The 20,266-nt window shown below is 24.5% G+C and overlaps 3 protein-coding genes across 9 annotated transcripts in view; 2 read left to right on the top strand and 1 right to left on the bottom strand.

The window, feature by feature from the left end:
- Positions 1-9,286, top strand: part of LOC100866474 (E3 ubiquitin-protein ligase MIB1-like) — a 110,477-nt gene extending 101,191 nt beyond the window's left edge. Inside the window, exons 1-7 of one of the 3 annotated variants that reach the window (XM_086911346.1) lie at positions 3,078-3,096; positions 6,151-6,370; positions 6,929-7,239; positions 7,683-7,863; positions 8,274-8,475; positions 8,591-8,748; positions 8,977-9,286. In XM_086911346.1, the coding sequence (XP_086767472.1) occupies positions 6,155-6,370; positions 6,929-7,239; positions 7,683-7,863; positions 8,274-8,475; positions 8,591-8,748; positions 8,977-9,117 (1,209 nt within the window). In that variant the 5' untranslated portion in view covers positions 3,078-3,096; positions 6,151-6,154 and the 3' untranslated portion in view covers positions 9,118-9,286. Of the gene's footprint in view, positions 1-3,077; positions 3,097-5,756; positions 5,937-6,150; positions 6,371-6,928; positions 7,240-7,682; positions 7,864-8,273; positions 8,476-8,590; positions 8,749-8,976 lie in introns of those variants that run through there. The other 2 variants (XM_012492534.3, XM_086911345.1) reach the window with 2 other exon arrangements.
- A 3,753-nt stretch (positions 9,287-13,039) lies between these two features.
- Positions 13,040-17,332, bottom strand: Dlic (dynein light intermediate chain). Of its 2 annotated transcripts, none has more exons than XM_012492524.3 (10): positions 17,033-17,332; positions 16,783-16,856; positions 16,362-16,478; positions 16,043-16,273; positions 15,709-15,919; positions 15,461-15,649; positions 15,272-15,386; positions 15,088-15,204; positions 14,135-14,294; positions 13,040-14,048 (listed from the first exon to the last, which is right to left on the bottom strand). In XM_012492524.3, the coding sequence occupies exons 1-10, from the start codon at positions 17,119-17,121 to the stop codon at positions 13,933-13,935; spliced, it is 1,419 nt and encodes a 472-aa protein (XP_012347978.1). In that variant the 5' UTR covers positions 17,122-17,332; the 3' UTR covers positions 13,040-13,932. The 2 variants fall into 2 exon arrangements, with proteins under 2 accessions (XP_012347978.1, XP_003697880.1); XM_003697832.4 differs by having other exon boundaries at positions 15,064-15,204.
- Wwox (WW domain-containing oxidoreductase) lies at positions 17,128-20,176 on the top strand. Of its 4 annotated transcripts, XM_086911344.1 has the most exons (8): positions 17,510-17,721; positions 17,893-17,957; positions 18,221-18,457; positions 18,575-18,770; positions 18,978-19,163; positions 19,280-19,380; positions 19,439-19,511; positions 19,633-20,176. In XM_086911344.1, the coding sequence occupies exons 1-8, from the start codon at positions 17,627-17,629 to the stop codon at positions 19,688-19,690; spliced, it is 1,011 nt and encodes a 336-aa protein (XP_086767470.1). In that variant the 5' UTR covers positions 17,510-17,626; the 3' UTR covers positions 19,691-20,176. The 4 variants fall into 4 exon arrangements, with proteins under 4 accessions (XP_086767469.1, XP_003697884.3, XP_086767468.1 ...); XM_086911343.1 differs by having other exon boundaries at positions 17,128-17,716; positions 19,280-19,535; XM_003697836.3 differs by having other exon boundaries at positions 17,176-17,721; positions 19,280-19,535.
- Positions 20,177-20,266: the final 90 nt, after the last annotated feature.

The raw sequence follows: 20,266 nt of genomic DNA on the forward strand, positions 1-20,266 counted from the left end.
TTACAGAATTTGAAAATGTGAAAAGAAGCAAGATTTAATTTTCGAGGTAACGTAATTTTCTGGCTTATCGTGTTAACGAGACGATTTCTTTAATATTGGAATTAATATCGATCAGTTCGTAGGAATAATCGTTTTCGAATAATGATAACGAAATTAATGAAAAGGTTCGATCGACTCGTGTTGAATAAAAATTGTTGCTCGATATCCAATAGATGTATGTAATGTTTCGATGAAACAAATACGATGTAAAAAAAGGTGTTTGTGAAAAGTGATAAAAAAAGTTTCATTTTAAGACGCTATATCGGAGATATTTATTTAATCCGTTATAGCTCTATTTCGCCAACAGCGGTTTGATTCTATTGGGAGCGTAGTTGGATGTTACCCCGAAGAATATATAGGCAAGAAAATATTTATTTTGGAGAGGAAAATATTTTTGAACCGCGTTTGCAGCGCAAACTCTCTTCGAACACGCGGAAATTGATTCTTTTTTTATAATCTTGTGCGTTTTCGAGTGTAATTTATTGAAAAATAATATTTATTTACCTCCTTTCGATAAACGCTATGTCTATTCTTAAATAATTTAAATAACACGTGTTCCTGTCAAATCTTTTTATTTTTTCTCTTTTTTTTTTCTTTTTTTTTTTCCTTTTCTCTCCTTTTCTGATTTCTATCAAATTAAAATAAGACTTGTTAATAAGGAGGAAAAGTATATTTACGATAACGACGCATATGAATAAAATAATTCGATTCTTCTGTTAATCCCACTGCTCGTCGAACATTTCAAATTTATAGGTTTAAGATATCGGAAAAAGCATGGACGCTTTATCCTGTTATCGCGAAACGTTCTCCCCTCCCCTCCTCTTATTCAATTACTTTTCTTATAATTTCTCCCTCTCGAAGAATCTTGCTGGATGCACTTTATTCCCGAGCTCTCTTAATCTCTTGGAATCATGAGATCGTCCCCCGACGATCGAAAGCTAGTTTGGAATTCGAAAGTTTCGAGTCGAATTACGGAAATATCTCGAAAGTTCCGTATATATCGGTCGGTTATTTCCTTTCCTCGCAGACATCCTCCTTCCGAAGATTTTCCCCGTCGCTCGATTCTAAATAACGTAATAAGAAAGTGAAGCATGAAAATAACTCGATCGATCGGCTGGAATAAAATCCAAGAAATTGAACGGAATCGTGAACAAACGAAATTAAAGAATTAGAAACGTTGGATTTTCTTTGAGCAAAAAAATTTTGTTTTCTTTTTTTTTTTTTTTTTTCACACGATAGAATTTAATTTGTTCATTCGAGAAATTTCAAACGATGTTCAAACAAGAACATAAGCGCATAATTTTGAAAAAATATTCAGATTAATCAAATCTCTGTAATTTCTTTATTATTTTTTTTACAACCTGTTTATAAACGGTTATTTAAAATCGTGGCATAATCGCACGATTTTCTTTGATACGTGCGTGATACACAATTTTGAATGTTGTAAATTTCCTCGTTATAAAAAGTGATTAAATTAAACGTGTGTAGAATCGACGGATTAATAACCGCTATAAAGCGTACAATGTGTTACGAGTGTTACTAATTACGGAGCCCGAGTAATTATACTCGATCGAAGCCAATTTATTTTGTAAATTCTGCCCATTAATGTAGCAAGCGTAACGAATCATTTATCAATTTCAATATTCTTGTTATATTCGACGGTTAAAAATATTTTCGCGACAGTAAAAATTATTACTTAGATCGCGATTTTTTAATATTATTCATGAATCCATTTTTATCTTTGCCCAACGTTGACAAGGATTAATCTCATTTCCAGCTTTCTGAATAATTTCACGATATTCTTATGCCCAGATAAATTAAGAGTACATGTATAAAACATATGCGCATATTTATCATAATTTCGACTCGAACGCTCGTTTCCCTTCATTTTCGAACATTAAAACATAATTATGTAACATCGATCATCGATCAATCTACACTGTTCCACATCCAGTATTTCACAATTCTTCCCTTTAAAATCGCTTGTATCAACTTAACCTTACAAACTTTCCTTCTTCAAACTTAACCTTCAATTCAAATTCTTCACACTTAACCTACAAACATTAATTCACATTTCTACTAATTGGAAAGCAGTCACGACAATAGTATCATTTTCCTTTCGCCGTATACGTGATTCGATCGCGTATATGTTATGTATTAATATTAATAAAAAAAAATGTGTTGCAACGATAAATAAAAGGAAGAGGGAAAAGAGACATAGAGAGTTTGCACGGTTAACAGTCTGTTACTCGCGTCGGATCATGTAATTGTCGTTCTACGCAGAATCGATTTGCACGCGCCTAACAGCCCTTTTTCCTTCCTTCCCATTCGATTCCTCGGCGTCATTACGCATTTTACGTCTCTCGCGCCTGGAAAACCGCCATCGGAGGCTATAAAATTTTTATGCCGCTTCGCTGGCGTATTTTTTTTTTTTTTTTTTTTTTATTAAGCTCGGTCTTCTAAGGCTATGTGCAACCGCAATCACGAGATCGCGAATTGGTTGATTTTATGGGTATAAATATTCAAAAGGAATCCAAGAAAGCGTTCGTAAAATCGTAAATTGTTTAATTACATTCTCACGAATCGATATCATTAGCGTATTATAAGTCGTGCTATTTCATAATGATTTAATTTTCTCTTCATGGAAATCGTATCGAATCGAATTGTATTTAATTTTTAACCTCAAATTCCGAAAGATATAAATTACTTGTGAAGCTTATTTCAATAATCGGATGATAGTTACTATAATACATCGAGGTTGGCCTATAAAAAGCCACGTATTTGAAATAGTCAGAGAGAAATAAAAGGTCTATCGAAAACATACGTGTCAAGTGGAAATGCATAAGTATGTATACGTATACATTCGTGGGACAAACATGTGCATAGCTGTCGTGCCACAGCGGTGCTTGTACCTCGAGGAGGTCCTGTCAGAAGGCAGCTGTCACGTCTCTTCTCCGTCTCTAGCCTCGAGGAAAGACTCTCCATGGGGTCCACAAACAGCAGTTGGTTACGTCTTTGAATAACACCGGTGAAATCAAGTCTTCGTGTTAATTACCGGTTGGTCACAATTTGAAATTGTTATTGAGATAGGAAAGTTTTTGTATCTTTTTTTTTTTTTTTTTTTTTAATTTTATCAAAACGAAAATAAATCGAGCGATTATTATTCCCTCTCGATCAACGATTATTTTTTAATTTTATCGTTAAAAGTGTAATAACTTGAAATGATGGGAAATGAATAATAATATCGTATTCTGTTAAAAATATAGAAATAATAAGATGTGATCGATCTCAGAATATAGTTCAGGCTACGAATTCTTAACACTCGAGGGACAGTTCCTTCCTCTTCAAAGTCAAGTGCGCAAATCAAATTCCATGTTTAGTTAATTCTCATAGTGATATAAGGCCAAAGTGACTTCCCCACTACCTGTATATCGATTAAAATTCATCAATCTTTTGAATTGATTTTATTATTTCTACAATAAATTGATCCCATAAAATAAATTATTAAAACATATAAAAACAACCGAATCGAAATAAATTCGATCGAAATAATAATAAAAAGTTTAATGACGCGTAAAAAATATTTTTTTGGATATTTTTTTTTTTTTTTGCCGTCCAATATAAATGTTGAACAAATAATATATTTCAACCGATACGACTTTATTTTCCACGCATCGATATATAGTATATGCAGAAACGCGGATATATGTGTACATTATCGTAAACATCTGTTGCTAAATAATCTACAAACGTCATTACCAACCAGAGTTTACAGGATTTGTTAATCGACAACCGCGTCTGTTAATGATGCCGTGGCCATAAACCGAAAGGATTTCGCCCGATTCCCGCGCAAACTAACTATTCGCCATCGCGGAAAATCCGCAGACGACGAATATACATATCTGTTTGATTTCACACGATTTATCATCGGTTAACTGCACGCTGCGACACTAACGCGAAGCAATAATGCGGCGTTGAATTACAAACGTTTGCCAAACAATGTAATTGATTGCCCATCCTTTGATAACAAATCCGTTTCGAATTTGCCAGTGAAAATCACCGTTTCCTGATCGCACGTGCTCTTAGCCCCCTTAGCTAAATATTCCGATGCTCGTTAAGTTGATTCTGTTGATTCTCGCTTGAAAAATTAGATTCGCTTCACTTGCCTGGAGGAGAAGATAGAATAAAAAATTAAATTGATTATTTGTTATTTTCATTGTGAAACGAGCACGAAGAAAGTTGTTCCGTCCGTGATCACTCTTATGGTAGATAATACCATTGATTCTCTGGTTAATTTTAATTTTAATTCATGAAATCTGCGCTATCCTATAATAGAAATGATTTTGAATCAATTGGCTGAAATTTGAAGACGAAGATCTCTCTTCTTGAAAATTCTCTGAAATTAAGAGAATTAATAAAAACCGAGAGAAGATGATACGAAAATTTTTTAAAAATTCTATGTGTTTTATTCTACGCCTGTTCTATATTTGTCTTATTTGTTTCTTTAAGTTGTACGATATACAAAGATACATATAAAATATATATTCATACATATAACAGTTTAAAAATGTATGGAGAATGTGTATATATACAAAATATAAAAAAAAAACAAAAATAAGATGCACACAATACATGTACGATTTATAAAAATACAAAAATGTGCATGGAGTATATTATATTTATATTATATTATATTATATTATATATTAAATTTTGTCGATAAGTTAGACAACAATTAAAAAATTTTTAATCAGCGCCATCTCGCGTTTGGATCGCTGAAGCTCCAATTTGTTACTAGGATAACAGAATATATAAGGAGGCATTCGAAGTCAACGACAAAGAAAGGAATATTGTGCGAGAAGGACAGAGAATATCCCCCACCATTTCCAGCATACCATGAATGAAAAATTCACTAATTATTCGTTTTCTACTCAAAATTTCTACACTTTTAAGCTCACATTTTGAAATTATATTTTTAAACAAGTTTCTCATATCAATTTTAATATGAAATTCTTTTCCATTAATTATTTATTAACGACTGACGAGATACATTTGTCATAATGTATCGAAGACGCCATGTTGAAAATTTATAAATTACTCATTACTTAATCATTATTTAATATTTTTGCACTTTTTAGCTCATATCGTCAAGTTGGAACTTTAAGTATGTTTCTCGTATCAATTTTAACGTGAATTTTTTTTCAATTAATTATTTATTAACGATTAATCCGACACATAATCGGACCAATATACGTTGATACGCAACGCGTTTTTCATTAATTTTTCATTATTATAAAATTTATTTATAAATATGAATGTATGCATCTGAAAGCTTGCTTTCTATTCTACTTTCACGTATAATTTTTATTCATAATTTTATTGTTATTTGTTATTGTATGAATAAATTTATTATACTGGATTAGGGATTCACGATTGAAATACTCTCTGTGACAATCGTTAATAAATTATTAATTGAAGAGAATTTCAGATTAAAATTTATATGAGAAACTTGTTTGAACTTTCAACTACACGATACAAACTTAAAAGTACAGAATTTGTTAGTAAAAAATTAGTAATTAATTAATTTTCAATTCATCGAAATATTTTATCCTTCTGTGACGTCACGAATACCTCTTTGCACATTCTGTTATACTAGTAACGAATTGAAACTTCCAGGATCCAAACGCGAGATGGCGCTGATCTCCTAAACTTTTGTAACCAACTTATGGACGAAATGCGTGTTCTGTCAACAGTTTAGTATAGGAAAATGAAAGAAGAAACGCAGTAATAATTACAGTGAATTCGTGAGATATTTTTGGAAAAAATGTCACAAGATTCGTGGATGAAAATATCTAATAATTTTCTTATTTTCTTTTTTCAGATTATTATATTAATATGTAAGTTTGTTAAAAATAATCATCTTCGGAACCAAAAATAGAAAGGGTTAAAAGAAATTTTCAATTTTTTCGTAAATTTATGACTTTTATAAAAGTATTTAAAAATCTTTTTTCTACATTTTTTGTATCTTTACTTCCATCAAAGAATTAAGAACAATGAAAAAAATTATATATCAATTATACGATAAAAGTGATATTTATCTTGTGATTGCAGCGCAATGCGGGTACTCCTCTCGAAACTTCCGAGACCATGGATAGTTGACGAGAAAAAGGACGATGGTTACACGGCTCTTCATCTGGCTGCTCTGAACAATCACGTCGAAGTTGCTGAACAGTTGGCACGTGCTGGAAAAGCTGACCTGGATTTGCAAAACGTCAATTTGCAGACCGCGTTGCATCTCGCTGTCGAGCGACAGCACACGCAAATCGTTCGTGTACGTTTATTTCACCAAGCTGGGAAAAGAGAATTCCTCGCTTCTCTGATCCGATATATGCTCTGCACAAAACGATCCGGTGAACTTTTCCGTTGTTCCAATTTCTTTCAAAAACACGTTTCGAGCATTAATCTCAATATCTCCAAAAAATTGAAATATATTTTCTTTTAAATGATTCTTTTTCTATTTCATTGAAGATAAAAAGTAACTCAATAAATCATTATCGGACAATTAATAAAAACGTTGAAGAGAAGTATATAATAACATTTCGAAACTAATAATATGATTCTTAATATTATAGTAGATCTGATATTCTTTCCAATCACAAATATTTTTATCTTAATTTTTTTCAAAAATATTTACAAAAGATCCATATCGATCGAAGAAATGTGAAATCAAATCAAAGTCAGAATTGAACAATGATGGATGTCGATTCGTACATAATTAAAATGTTTTTGAAACCAATAAGTTAATTTATAAAAAAATTAATAAAGTTAATATTTATAAAGTTAATAAGTGATCTATTAATTAATCAAGGCTTGTAAATTCTGTTTTTAGCTTCTGGTACGCGCGGGCGCTAACTTGAACGTGGCAGACAAGGATGGGGACACGCCTCTTCACGAAGCCTTGAGATATCATACTTTGTCGCAGCTGCGACAGCTGCAGGATGTCCAGGACGTAGGACGTCTTTTGATGGGTCTAGGCGCACAAGGACAGGACAAGAAGAGTAGCTCGTTCATCGCTTGTTTCCTAGCTGCTCATGGAGCCGATTTAAAATTAAAAAATAAGAAAGGACAAACTCCTCTCGACTTATGTCCGGATCCAAATCTTTGCAAAACATTAACTACTTGCCACAAGGATAAAGAATCGTTAGTATAGTAATTAACATCTATCTTTATCGTGATTATGCATGAAAAATATTATTTGTTGAAAAATAATGACTTGCAAAATTAAATATGTATCATTTTAACTTTCGCATGATTACATGAATTCTGGAAGTTCTCCTAATTTGAAAATTTAAAAATATAAATTATATTAAATTCTATTTGATTTTATTGAGATTTATATAATAATAAAATTAAAACTTGGATACAAAAATATTTTAAAACATTTTTTCAAACTACTCGATAAAAGTATAATAAAAAAAATTTTAGATGTTAACCAAATTAAATCAATTCGAACCATAATGTGATGAATTGATTTAATCCAGGATTATAAGTAGTTTGATAAAGTTCTAAATTTTATTTCCAATTCTAACAATACACTTTAAGAAACTTTTATTTTCGTTTAGTTGACATATGTATAATTATAGTTTCAGACATGATATCGAAACGGCAGCCCCATCAGCTACGATCGACGAATGTTTGGTCTGCTCCGATGGAAAACGTGAAATGCTTTTCAGTCCCTGCGGTCATGTAACTTGTTGTAATATTTGTGCGCCAAGAGTGAAAAAATGTCTAATATGTAGAGAGAATGTTCTTTCGAGAACAAAGGTAAAATATTCTTTTAATGAAATAATAATAATATATCAAAATATATTAATATTACATTAATAATATATATTAACAAATTAAATCAATTTTATTCATAACTTTCATAATATTCACAACATAACATAAGATCATCAATTAATTTCATTTATGTATATTTATGTATTATGTTTCTTTGTTTCATAGATAAAAAAAATATTCTAGATAAAATAATATTCTTTTTCTCTCAAATGTTTTTTATCACAGAATTTATCATAAATTTTAATTCGAATCTGATAAAATAAAAAATATTACAAATAAATAAAAAAATCAATAAATTTAAAAAAAAACAAAAGTATTATATGTTTAACAACATTTAATAAAATATTAAATATAAATTGAGTAAAATATAAATTTTAAATATAAATTTACAGATCGAGGAATGTGTCGTTTGTTCTGATCGAAAGGCTAGCATGCTATTTCGTCCATGTGGACATATGTGCGCTTGCGAAAGTTGCGCAACTCTGATGAAGAAATGCGTTCAATGCAGAACTCAAATTCAGCATATGGTACCACTATCAATGTGTTGTGGTGGAGGGGGAGACGTTACTTATGTAAAAAATTCTAATGCTTCAGGTAATTGAAATAATATATTATTATATTTTGATATATAAATCAATGTATAACTATAAAATAACATAAAATCAAATTGATATCATTCTCTTATACATTATAAAATTATTTTACTTAGGGGTAACGATAACAGAAGTAAAGAACGATCAAGAAGAAGAATTACCGCAACAAAATACTGGAAGTGGGGAAACTATTTTGATGAACAATGGTAGCCGAGATACATCTCATAACGATATACAGAAACTTCAACAGCAACTTCAAGATATTAAAGAACAAGTATGTATTAAAAATGATATTTTTAAGTTATATATTATTTATACCATAAATGTATAAATATATTATTTATACTAACTTTTTTTACAATTTTTATTACTTTTAATTTTTACTACTACTATATTTTACAATTTTTATAATATTATCATTGAAATTTTAATTTTCTTAATCTTAGTCTTCTTAAAAATTTGATTAATAAATACTATTTTTTTTCTCTCTTTTTTCTTACAGACTATGTGTCCAGTTTGCCTAGATCGTTTAAAAAATATGATATTTTTATGCGGTCACGGAACATGTCAAATGTGTGGAGATCGGATGTCGGAATGTCCAATATGTCGAAAAGCTGTAGACAAGCGAATTTTACTCTATTGAATGTAAAAAAAAAGATTGTTATTTAGAATTGAAATTCTTTTTAAGAATTATTATATTATTGTTATGAATTAATAATAGGAATAATTAAATATTGCATTCATTCAATAATGTAAATTTTTACACTTTTTTCCATATAAAATATTAAACATCTGTTTCGACTTCCAAATAAGACTGTATTAAAATTTTATTAAAATTATCAAAATATTTTTACACATTGCTTATTTTTTAAGCAAAGTTAAGTTTATATTAATTATTTTCCATGAAAAATTTATATAATATTTATATGTTATATACATATTTTAAAGTTTTTGAAAACATTTACACAAGTTGAAATAAATAAATATTTTGATTACTTTATACTATTAATCTATTATATATTATAAATAGACATCAGTTATTTAAATAATAAATAAATCAGTTATTTAATATTATAATTTGTATCATAATTATTTTTATTTTTAGCAAATGTGCTAAATATAAGTATTTATATAAGAATCTTTAAAATGTTAAATGTATTCATAATATGAATTAGAAAAAATTTTCTACTTTGTTTTTTAAGAAAAAAATCAACGAAAATGCAGTATTTACTTATTCCTTTCTTTTTCAAACGAAATATGTACATGAATCATTACTTATCACTATCTATTATTATTACTTGAACTCATTTTCGCAACATAATGATAATCAATTAAATATATATAGATTATTTTACGAATTAGGCGAAACATGAATATGAGTTATAAAATAGCAAAATATTAAACAAATTAGTCAATTAATGCTTCAATTATTCATTTTTTAAGTTTATCAAGTTTAATAATAAATATATAATTATCTTTTAATAATTATTATTAGTAATAAACAAAAATATTAACCAATATTTCTAAACATTTGATGATAATATTCTCATTTTATGGTATATAGTATATGCGAAATTATCTCAAATTATATCAAACTATTATGCTTTTTTAAATTTATAATTATACTAATAATTTATCGTGTCAAAAATCAACAAATGCCTTTTATATAAATTTTGCTTTCCTCTAAAAACTAAAAACAATAATCAGCGGAACAAGAAAATTTTTATTTTAAAATAATAGATTTTTTTAATAAAAATTTTGCATTTATTTTTTTTATTTTAATTTTACTTTTTTCTGTAATATGCAATTATTATTTTATCCCGCTGATTATTTCATCATTTATATTATATTTTATGTTTATGATTAGATTTTGCAATCTATTGTAAAAATTAATTTCATTCTTATTGAAACTTTCTAATTTTTTTTGTCTCATGAATGATATTTGCATGAATTTCTTGTAAATACTTCTCTATTATATTCAATTTCATAATTAATATTTTCGTACTTATTTAGCTTTCTTGAATCTATGTAAAATATCTTATTATTGAAAATTTTAATTATGAATAGTGCCAATTACTTTTATAAATAATGGTAAAAATATATAATTTATTATTAAATACATAATTTGTTATATAACAATATAAAAATAATTATAGTAATCATTGTAATTTGAGGTTTATCTTATTTATATAAAATCTTATTTATAAAAAATTATATAAATATAATTGATATATGAATATTTGCATAAGTCTTATAATGACTACCCATGTTTTAAATTATAGACTGATTTAATCAATTTAGTTTTTTTAATAGCAAAAAAAAATGGAAAGCAAAATTTTGAAAAGGTAATTTGTAATGAATATCAATTTATAGATCTTGGTTCACAAAAAATATTTATAAGACTTTGTATCTTTCTTTTTTTTCATTTTATTGAATATAGAATAATTGTTTATTAATATTATTATACAATTTAAGAAATATATTGCGCATTCAATTATAAATGCTAAAAAGATGATTTATGACGTTGGTTCGAGATTATTAATAATTTGGAAATATTTTTATTCATAAAATTACTTGATATTACTTTAATATTCGATAAAATGTTTTAAAATTTTGTTTTTTTTTAAAGAATGTGTATTTTTGAATTTTTTTCGTCAATTATAATTTTCAATAATAAATAGTCATCTATACTAAAATATTTTCACAATCATACAAATGCGATCATAGTTACATTTTGAATACGAAAATTTATTAAAAAACTCTTTCAATATTTACTACAACAAATAAAATATACATTTAATGTTTGTGTTTATTATAATATATTATTATATATATTAATATTAAAATTTTCAATATTAAAATTCTTTTCTATTTTTTGAAAATGATTTTATAATAATATAATTTCTTTTGAATAAATTAAATGAATATGTTTAAAATATAATACATTTAAATATTTAAAAGAAATTAAACAGATTAAATAATAAAAACAATTATAATATACAGCATAGATATCTATATAGTTTTATCTATAAATTGATTTTTATTGTGAATATCCAAATATGATATAATGCTCTTACTCCATTGTTCTTCCATTCACAATTTCTTTTTAAAAGTTTTTGTGAAGTGAATATTATTTTTAAAAGAACTTTGTTAACTAAATAGATTAATATTTATAATTGAATGTTAAAAGTCTAATTTAAGACTCCATTTTTTGTGAATTTAAATCATGTATAATTTACTTGGCAATAAAAAATAAATAATAAATAATAAAATTAATACATTAAAACATTTTATGTATATTCTTACCAAATTAAAAGATGTATAAAATTAAATAATAAATGAAAATATCTAAGTATTTTGCCAAGTTATTATTGATAATAAAATTTTGATTACTAAATATAGTATCTTTAATTCATAGTACCTACCATATATTTTATTATTAAAGTATATATTATATATATTTATATAATATATATTATATATTATTATAAATTAATTATTTTAACCAGGAGTCTTGAAGAAGATAAAATGTGAATAGGCAATATAATACAGTATTTGAACCATTCCTATGCCGTAATATTTCTGTAAAATGATATTTTATTTATATTTTATATTGAGATATTAATACACAGTATTAGAAACTATAAACATATTAACATTACAGTGGGATCTTAGAATTTTATTATTAAATCATTATCCAAAAAAATCATCATAACTTATAAATACAATTTTATGCATATTTAGATAGAGATAAAAATTATTTTTATTCTTATTTCTTAAATAATGATCCTATTGTATTGTTGTTTAGAAATAATTGTTGTAAAGCAAATATTTAATCATCTAATTAAAATTATTTAATTCTGACTTTTATCTAATAATTTTATATAGATTACAAAAATTATATAAGCTATTATAATTTTATTAATGCTTAATTACTTTGATATTTTTTATTTTATAATGGAAACATAAAATTATAAATATTCCTTTATATTGTAAGATTATTGAATATTTAATAAGATTAAAAAATAAAGATAAATAAATATTAACTACAAAGTTTAGAAAATATAAATATTTTTATCTCTTTTGTATTAGAAATAAAAAATACCAAAACTTATTGCATTAAAATATATTATAATTATAATAAACATCATATTTATGAAAAACTATTTATTTTTGATTAAAAATTTCACTTAGTTCATGTACAAAAAACTGCATTGACGATAATTGAAGTTATAAAAAGAGATTCTTTTTTTGTACATAAAATTTTTTTAGAAATTAACAAATCCGTTAACATTTTACTTCTATATATGCTCTAATACCATATTATTTTTTTAAATCAAAGAAAATGTTTTTGGCTAAAAAATTTCTGCTAAATATAAAATTCTATGTCATGCATTTATAATTAATTTATGTTCAATTTTCATCAATAAAAGCAATATTATATAAATAAAAGTATTTATTCATTGTGAAAAGAAAGCTTTCATTATGGAGTAGTAAAAAAAAATCTCATTTTTTGTGACTGATTGTTAAATAATTAATTATAACAAGGTATAAGGACATGTGCGTAAATATATAATTAGAATATATTATTATATTAAATATTTAATTACATTAATTTAATTATTCTTTAACTATTATTTTGTATTGTTCTTGATATTTAATCAATCAAAACAACCAAAACTTATTATACTTCCTTATTTTCTGTTTCCCCTGTTTTGTGTTATATATGAATTGAATCAGATTGTTTTTTAATAATTCTTTGCGACCCATTTTAATTTAATAAAATTTTTTGTTATAAATTCATAACACTATTAATATTATATCAATAATCTCAATATCATATTAGGAATACATAAACATTAATAAAGGACATACCATTTACTTATCTTAAAGAAAATTATTTTAAAAAAATATTTAAAAAAAATTTTAGATTATACAATTGTGCTCTATTATTATAATATTTTATAATAATTTCATAAAACATTAATATAATATATTTTTAGTTTAATAAATTCAATTAAATATTTGTGCTTTGCACAATTTAATTAATTAATTATTAGATGTCGACTAAAAATTTATTAAATATTTTATTATTATTTATAACAACTTATTAAAAATTGTGAATAATTATAAAAAAAAAATATATTGAATTAATAATTAATAAAATTATATGTTAGATTATAACACGTATATATTATAAAATATATCATAAAATAATGAATGTAAACAAAAAATTCTTTCTTTTAAATCATCATAAAGTATCAATTACAAGTTTTTTTATAAATATGCCAATATCATTAATAAAATAAAAAAATTTATATTAATTATGATTGCAAATTATGTGATAAGAATCAGATGAATATATTTGTTAGATCATTTTCAAAATTTTATTAAAATATTTGCGTATTCTTGATTTTTATCTCTATATATATTGAGTCGCAAAGAAAAAATATTTTTTTTAACATTCAGATGATGAATTTAAATTAGGAGGAGAAATCTTTTTCGTTCGAGTAAGACGATCTAATTCCACTGCTGCATCATTACACATAGTTGCTTTATCTACTGATGCGCTATCTAAAATAAATAATAAATTAAATTTATATAATTTTGATTGATTATAAGAATCTATAATATATAATTTTTATAATGAATTGAAATACCAATTTTTATGGGACTTGTGCCAATGCCACTACCAACTGGTGATCCAGGACTTCCAGTCTTTTTATGAAGAAGAGAATTGAAGAAGTTAGCTAAAACACCTTCTCCAGATTGTGTAGATCCAGTACCTTTAGGATCTAGTTTTTTATTTGGCGATGCTACCTATATAAAAAATATTTAATACTTGCAAAAAATTTTCTGTTATAACTATAACAGATCATACCACAAAAATTAGAACATGCTTTTAATTGTTCATTACAAAAAAGCATCTCCAAGATATTGTACTAATATTGAATTATTTAATATCTTTTTAATAGTAATCCACATTACTAAACAATGAAATAAATAATTGAAATTTAGACTGTTACAATATCAAGAAGTTGCAAATACATTTATTTTCTATACTGTAAATTTAACAAAATACACATATTAACATCCATAAACATTCATCTTCAACATTAACTTAATGTAAGTAAATATAATTTATGATGACATAATATAATTTTGAAAATATTTGTTATAATTATAAAATAGAAAACTTATTAATATAAGTAATATTAATATAAGTAAATATAGAATGTAAGTATGACCAATAAACAATACATAAATTCATCTAGATGATCTCAATGAATATGAAAAACATTTAATGATCTTAACATTAATATACAAAAAATTAATTACGAAATGTAAATATTATATGAGACAATTACTCCCAAAAGCATGTAAAAAACAATATATGCTGAAATACATCAATTAAGATCACTTTGAAGTATTAAAGTGAGGATAATTTTAATGTAATAAGCATTATCTGTTAAAAAATGAAAATATGATAACAGCATATATGTAGATAAATTAACTACATTGTTATTCAATGCTGAATGATTATTAACTATATATATGATAAGCATGCTCCAATTATAAATGGTATAACCTGAATAATTGGTCCAGTGCTTGCCTGATTCCTGGTTGTGGGAGAACGCGTTGGATCTTTTACACCTAATAATGCAGCTTGTTGTTTTGCCAAGAAAGCTTGTTCTTCTTCTGCTTGTACTTCTACTTCTCTAGCTACACACTAATTAATAAAATAATTTTTTGTAAAATTTTTAATGTTAAAAAAATATATTCATATGTATTCAAACCTTTCTATTTATTGATGGTTGTGCAATAACATCTCTATAATAATCATCTGGTTTCATTGATTGCAAATTTTCATGAAGAATGCTAATTTTTTTCATATTATCCCAACCAGCAGGACTATAATTAAAGACATTTTTAAAATAATAAAAAATCATAAATATTTACTTCAATTTTTAAGAAAAATTACATACATAAGAACTGCATCTTTTTCAACAACTAAAGCAGGTGTTCTAAATGGTAATGAATAAATTCTATGTGTAAGATATTTATAAAGCAAATCACAATTTTTATCTTCTTTTGCTGATGTGTAAAATAATCCTGCACCATATTGTAAACAAAATCGTCTTATCCATTGTTGTATAAAATCAAAATGTTCATCTCTAAAAAAATTAAAATTATATTTTCTTTATAACAATTATAATTCATAATATAATCTTACTTGTAATCATGTTCTTTTTCAAGCGTGGACATGTAATCAGTTTTTGTAATAACAACAACAACATCTAATCCCAAATTTGTTGTAAGTACCCCTTCTGGTAATGGTAAGTTATCCATTGCATCATCATCCAAATTACGACTAGTACGTCTTAAAGGACTACCAGGATCTAATTCATCTCCAGGTTCTGTATAATCTTGCCATTTCTTTACATCTAAATATATAAGATATTCAAATTATTTTATTATTAAAAATTTTAAAATAGTAGAATTATAAAAATCAATTTTTACATATAATTAGATATAACTAAAATAAATAATTTAAAAATATGACTTACTTAATTGCCTACACCGTTGCCAAGTATCATTATCTAAAGGTAATTTGTCAATATGATCTCCTAAAAGAGCAGCCCAAGATTGAAGTTGATCCAAAATAGCCCATGGTGTTGTCATTGCAGCAACTAACATAACAAGGGTATGTGGAAATCTTTCTGCATTTAATGCAAATCTTAAAAGATTTGCATGACCAGGATCACCATCCAATACCCAAACAGATAATCTTGTTTGATCTAGATAATAAATTAAATATTAAAATTTTTTAATTTATAATTTAATTTATCTATTATAATTAAAGACATTATAAATTCTTAATATTACCATCTCTATAATCATCTCTCACATCAATGTATGCAAATTCCAAACCAGAACCTTTCTTTGGATCTTCTACACCTTGTAATTTGGCAATGAGTGTTGTTTTTCCACTTTCATTATCACCTACAAATATTTTTTATGTTATGAATTTATATAATTAATTAATTTTTTTATTTTGTATATTTTATTAACTAATAAAAAATAATAAAAAAATTATATATTATAAAATAATTATAAAAATGAATTAAAAGTTTAAAAACGTGAAGAAATCAATAAGCTAATAATATATATATAGAAAATATCATTAAAATATTATATTTATAAATATATTTTATGTATACATATATATTATAACATATAACATCATATAGAACATTCATATTCCTTCAGAATTTGGTATTAATTAAGAAAAGTAATTCAGACCTACCTAAGACAAGAATATTCTTATTTGAGGGTAATTTATTACTGCTACTGTTTTGTACTTCAGCCAAAATAGAGGACCTATATAAAAAACATATATATATATATAATAACATAAAAAAAATGATTAATTTTCTCATTTTTTAATGTAACATAAAACGAAAAATACAATAAAATATTTATAATTTGCAATTGCTTAAGAGTATGTATACTTTATATTAAAATTTCAAAAATTTCAAAAAAAATTCTAAACATACCATAAATTATCTTTATTTTCTGAATCCTCTTTTTTCTTTGAATGAAATCCATTACTTTGCAACATTATATCAATTGCTGTCGCTGCCATTATCCATTTGACACAAATGAAATCTGCTATCGATTGTACGTAAAATGCGGGTGCGGTTCACAGTTAACTTCATTCAAAATGGAATCAAATTGTATTTAAACTTAAGTTTGCAAAGTTTGCATTCATTATTTTAATTTTTAAAATTTGAATTATTTATATAATATATTCTTTTATATCTTTAATTATTAAAATTATATACTTACATATATATATATATATTTCTTATACAAATCATATTATATATTATAATTGAAATAATTATTCAATAATTTTAATAAATTAATTTATAATCATTTTTAATAAAAAATTTTATTTTATTATTAATATTATTATCATATTTTTTTCTGAATATAATGTTGGTAACAGTTATTATCCACCGTATATCGTATATAGTTGTTATACATGAATAATATATAAGTTATCAATTTCATAAGTCGATCACGAGTAAAGTGATTAAAAGTTATAAATTTATATAAAATAATAAAAATAAAAATCTCAAAAAAAAATGATAGGTATTTTAAATGATTCTGACAGTGAAGATGAATTACCACCTGGATGGGAAGAAATGACAACTGCTAATGGAAATGTTTATTATGTAAAGTAAATAATATTATATTATATATTATTATTATCATTATTTTCGTTAATAGTTATTAATAAAAATTAATATTATATCAAATTTTTAAATATTAATATGAAATAAATTAAAAATTTTATATATTTATAATTATAAAATATCTATTTATAAATAATAATATTATTTTTTTCTAGTCATTATACAAAAGGCACACAATGGACACATCCTAGGACTGGTCGTACAAAAACTGTTGAAGGAGGTATAATATTACTACTATATAAATTTACATATTAATATACATTTAAATTATTAATTAACTATTTATATTGAATATAGAAAATTATACAAATAAGTTTATATATTTATAATAATAATATATAAAATGTTATTATATTATAATTATCACTTAAATATTTATTTCTATATGTTTTGAAATTAATAATCAATTACACAGTTTCTAAAAAGTTATTATTTAAGATTTATAATTATGAATAAAATTTGATAATATTATTTGTTAATAAGAATTACCATCTGGATGGGAAAGACGTGTAGCAGAAGATGGTCAAGTTTTATTTGTTGATCATATAAATCATACAACAACCTATACTGATCCAAGACTTGCATTTGCTACGGAATATAGAGAGTTATCACATCCTATGAGACAACGTTTTGATGGTAGTAGTACAGCATTATCTGTTTTACATGGAAGAGATTTAAGAGGCAAAATTGCCATAGTTACAGGAGCTAATACTGGAATAGGTATTATATTTCCTTAATTATTTCATGTTTTCATTTATTATAATTATTTATGACTAACAATAATCTTGTATAAATAATTTAGAATATCATGTTTATCAAATTATTATAATTTTTAAGGATTTGAAACTGCTAGATCATTAGCTCTACATGGTTGTACAGTTATTATAGCTTGTAGAGATCTAAAAAAAGGTACAGAAGCAGTAGAAAAAATAAAACAAGAAAGAGAAAATGTATTATGTGAAACATTGCATTTAGATTTATCATCATTGCATAGTGTTAGAGAAGCAGCTGAAAAATTTAAGCAAAAATATAGGTACATTATAAATTAATAAAAAAAATATAGGTATATTATAAATTAATAAAAATAATATATGTATATTATAAATTATATTTCTTTAATTATTTCATGTAAATTAATAATAATGTCAATATTATCATAAAAACTTAATCATTTTAATTTATAATTTGATTAATATTATATAATTTGTTATTGGTTTACTAATATATCTTAAAATTTTAGGACTTTACATATTCTTATATTAAATGCTGGAGTATTTGCAATTCCTTATCAACTTACAAAAGATGGTTATGAAACAACATTTCAAGTAAATCATCTATCTCAATTTTACTTTACTCTCTTATTAGAACATCCAATACGAAGCTGTCATAATTCTAGAGTAGTAGTAGTTTCAAGTGAATCACATAGGTATTCAAAATTTTTTAATAAATATAATATTGCATATATTATATAATAATAATTTTTTATTTTTCATTAATAAAAACTGATATATAATATAACTGATATTCTATTTTTATTTACAGATTTTCATCTTTACGAACAGTAGAAGATTTTCACCAATTAAGTTTATCTCCTCCTGCATATAAATATTGGTTTATGGGAGCATATAATAATTCAAAACTATGTAATATTTTATTTGCGCAAGAATTAGCAAAATATTGGCCTTCTGTAAATGTTTTTAGTTGCCATCCTGGTAATATGGTTTCTTCTTCATTATCTCGTTATTCATGGACATTGCGATTATTATTCATGCTAGTAAGACCTTTTACAAAATCACTGGTATGATAATTATTTATTTAAAAAAAAATCTTAATTTATTTTAACTATTAAGAATTCTTCTTTTAATAAATATTATATAATTTTTAAAATTTTACAGCAACAAGCTGCTAGTACATCAATTTTCTGTGCAACTGCTCCAGAATTGGAAGGTGTAACTGGATGTTATTTCAATAATTGTTATCGTTGTGACCCATCAAATGCTGCATTAGATTCTGCACTTGCAACTAGATTATGGTCTGTTAGTCAAGAAATGATTATTAATATTATGAAGAAAGATAAACTTTGGGAAACATTAGCTTTAAGATAAAAGTTACTATTAATATATTGCCATAAAATATAGTTATATAAAGTATACATAGTATAAATGGAAATTCAGTAAAATATTGAAACCATAAAAATTTAAAAAGTATTTTTTATTAAGAAATTTATATTTATTTTTGCTTAGAGATTTTATTTTATATTTAATAAATTTATTTTTACATGTATTATACTTTAACACAATTAATGTGAAAGTGATATTTGCATTGAACATGTTAATATATTTTTTCTAAATTTTATTAAAGTTCATATATGTATAAATATGTATATTAAAATTGTATTAAATTATTATCAATTTTATTAAATTAGAAGATGAAAAAATATTTTTAATGATTTAATAATAATTAAAAATTAATTTTAAGAAAATAATTTGATTTTAATTGATTTTGATTAATTTATTTATTGAGTTTTTG

The sequence above is a fragment of the Apis florea genome, unplaced genomic scaffold, assembly GCF_048593485.1.
Source record: "Apis florea isolate Af1SG1 unplaced genomic scaffold, ASM4859348v1 contig_32_pilon, whole genome shotgun sequence".
Classification (NCBI taxonomy): domain Eukaryota; kingdom Metazoa; phylum Arthropoda; class Insecta; order Hymenoptera; family Apidae; genus Apis; species Apis florea.

Coding starts and splice junctions, on each gene's coding strand:
- Wwox (XM_003697836.3), top strand. CDS start 17,627: ATGATAGGTATTTTAAATGATTCTGACAGTGAAGATGAATTACCACCT. Junction 18,771..18,977: donor AAATTTAAGCAAAAATATAG/GTACATTATAAA, acceptor TTAAAATTTTAG/GACTTTACATATTCTTATAT. Junction 19,164..19,279: donor GTTTCAAGTGAATCACATAG/GTATTCAAAATT, acceptor TTTTATTTACAG/ATTTTCATCTTTACGAACAG.
- Dlic (XM_003697832.4), bottom strand. CDS start 17,121: ATGGCAGCGACAGCAATTGATATAATGTTGCAAAGTAATGGATTTCAT. Junction 14,295..15,063: donor GCACTGGACCAATTATTCAG/GTTATACCATTT, acceptor TTTTTTATATAG/GTAGCATCGCCAAATAAAAA. Junction 14,049..14,134: donor CACAAGTCCCATAAAAATTG/GTATTTCAATTC, acceptor TATTTATTTTAG/ATAGCGCATCAGTAGATAAA.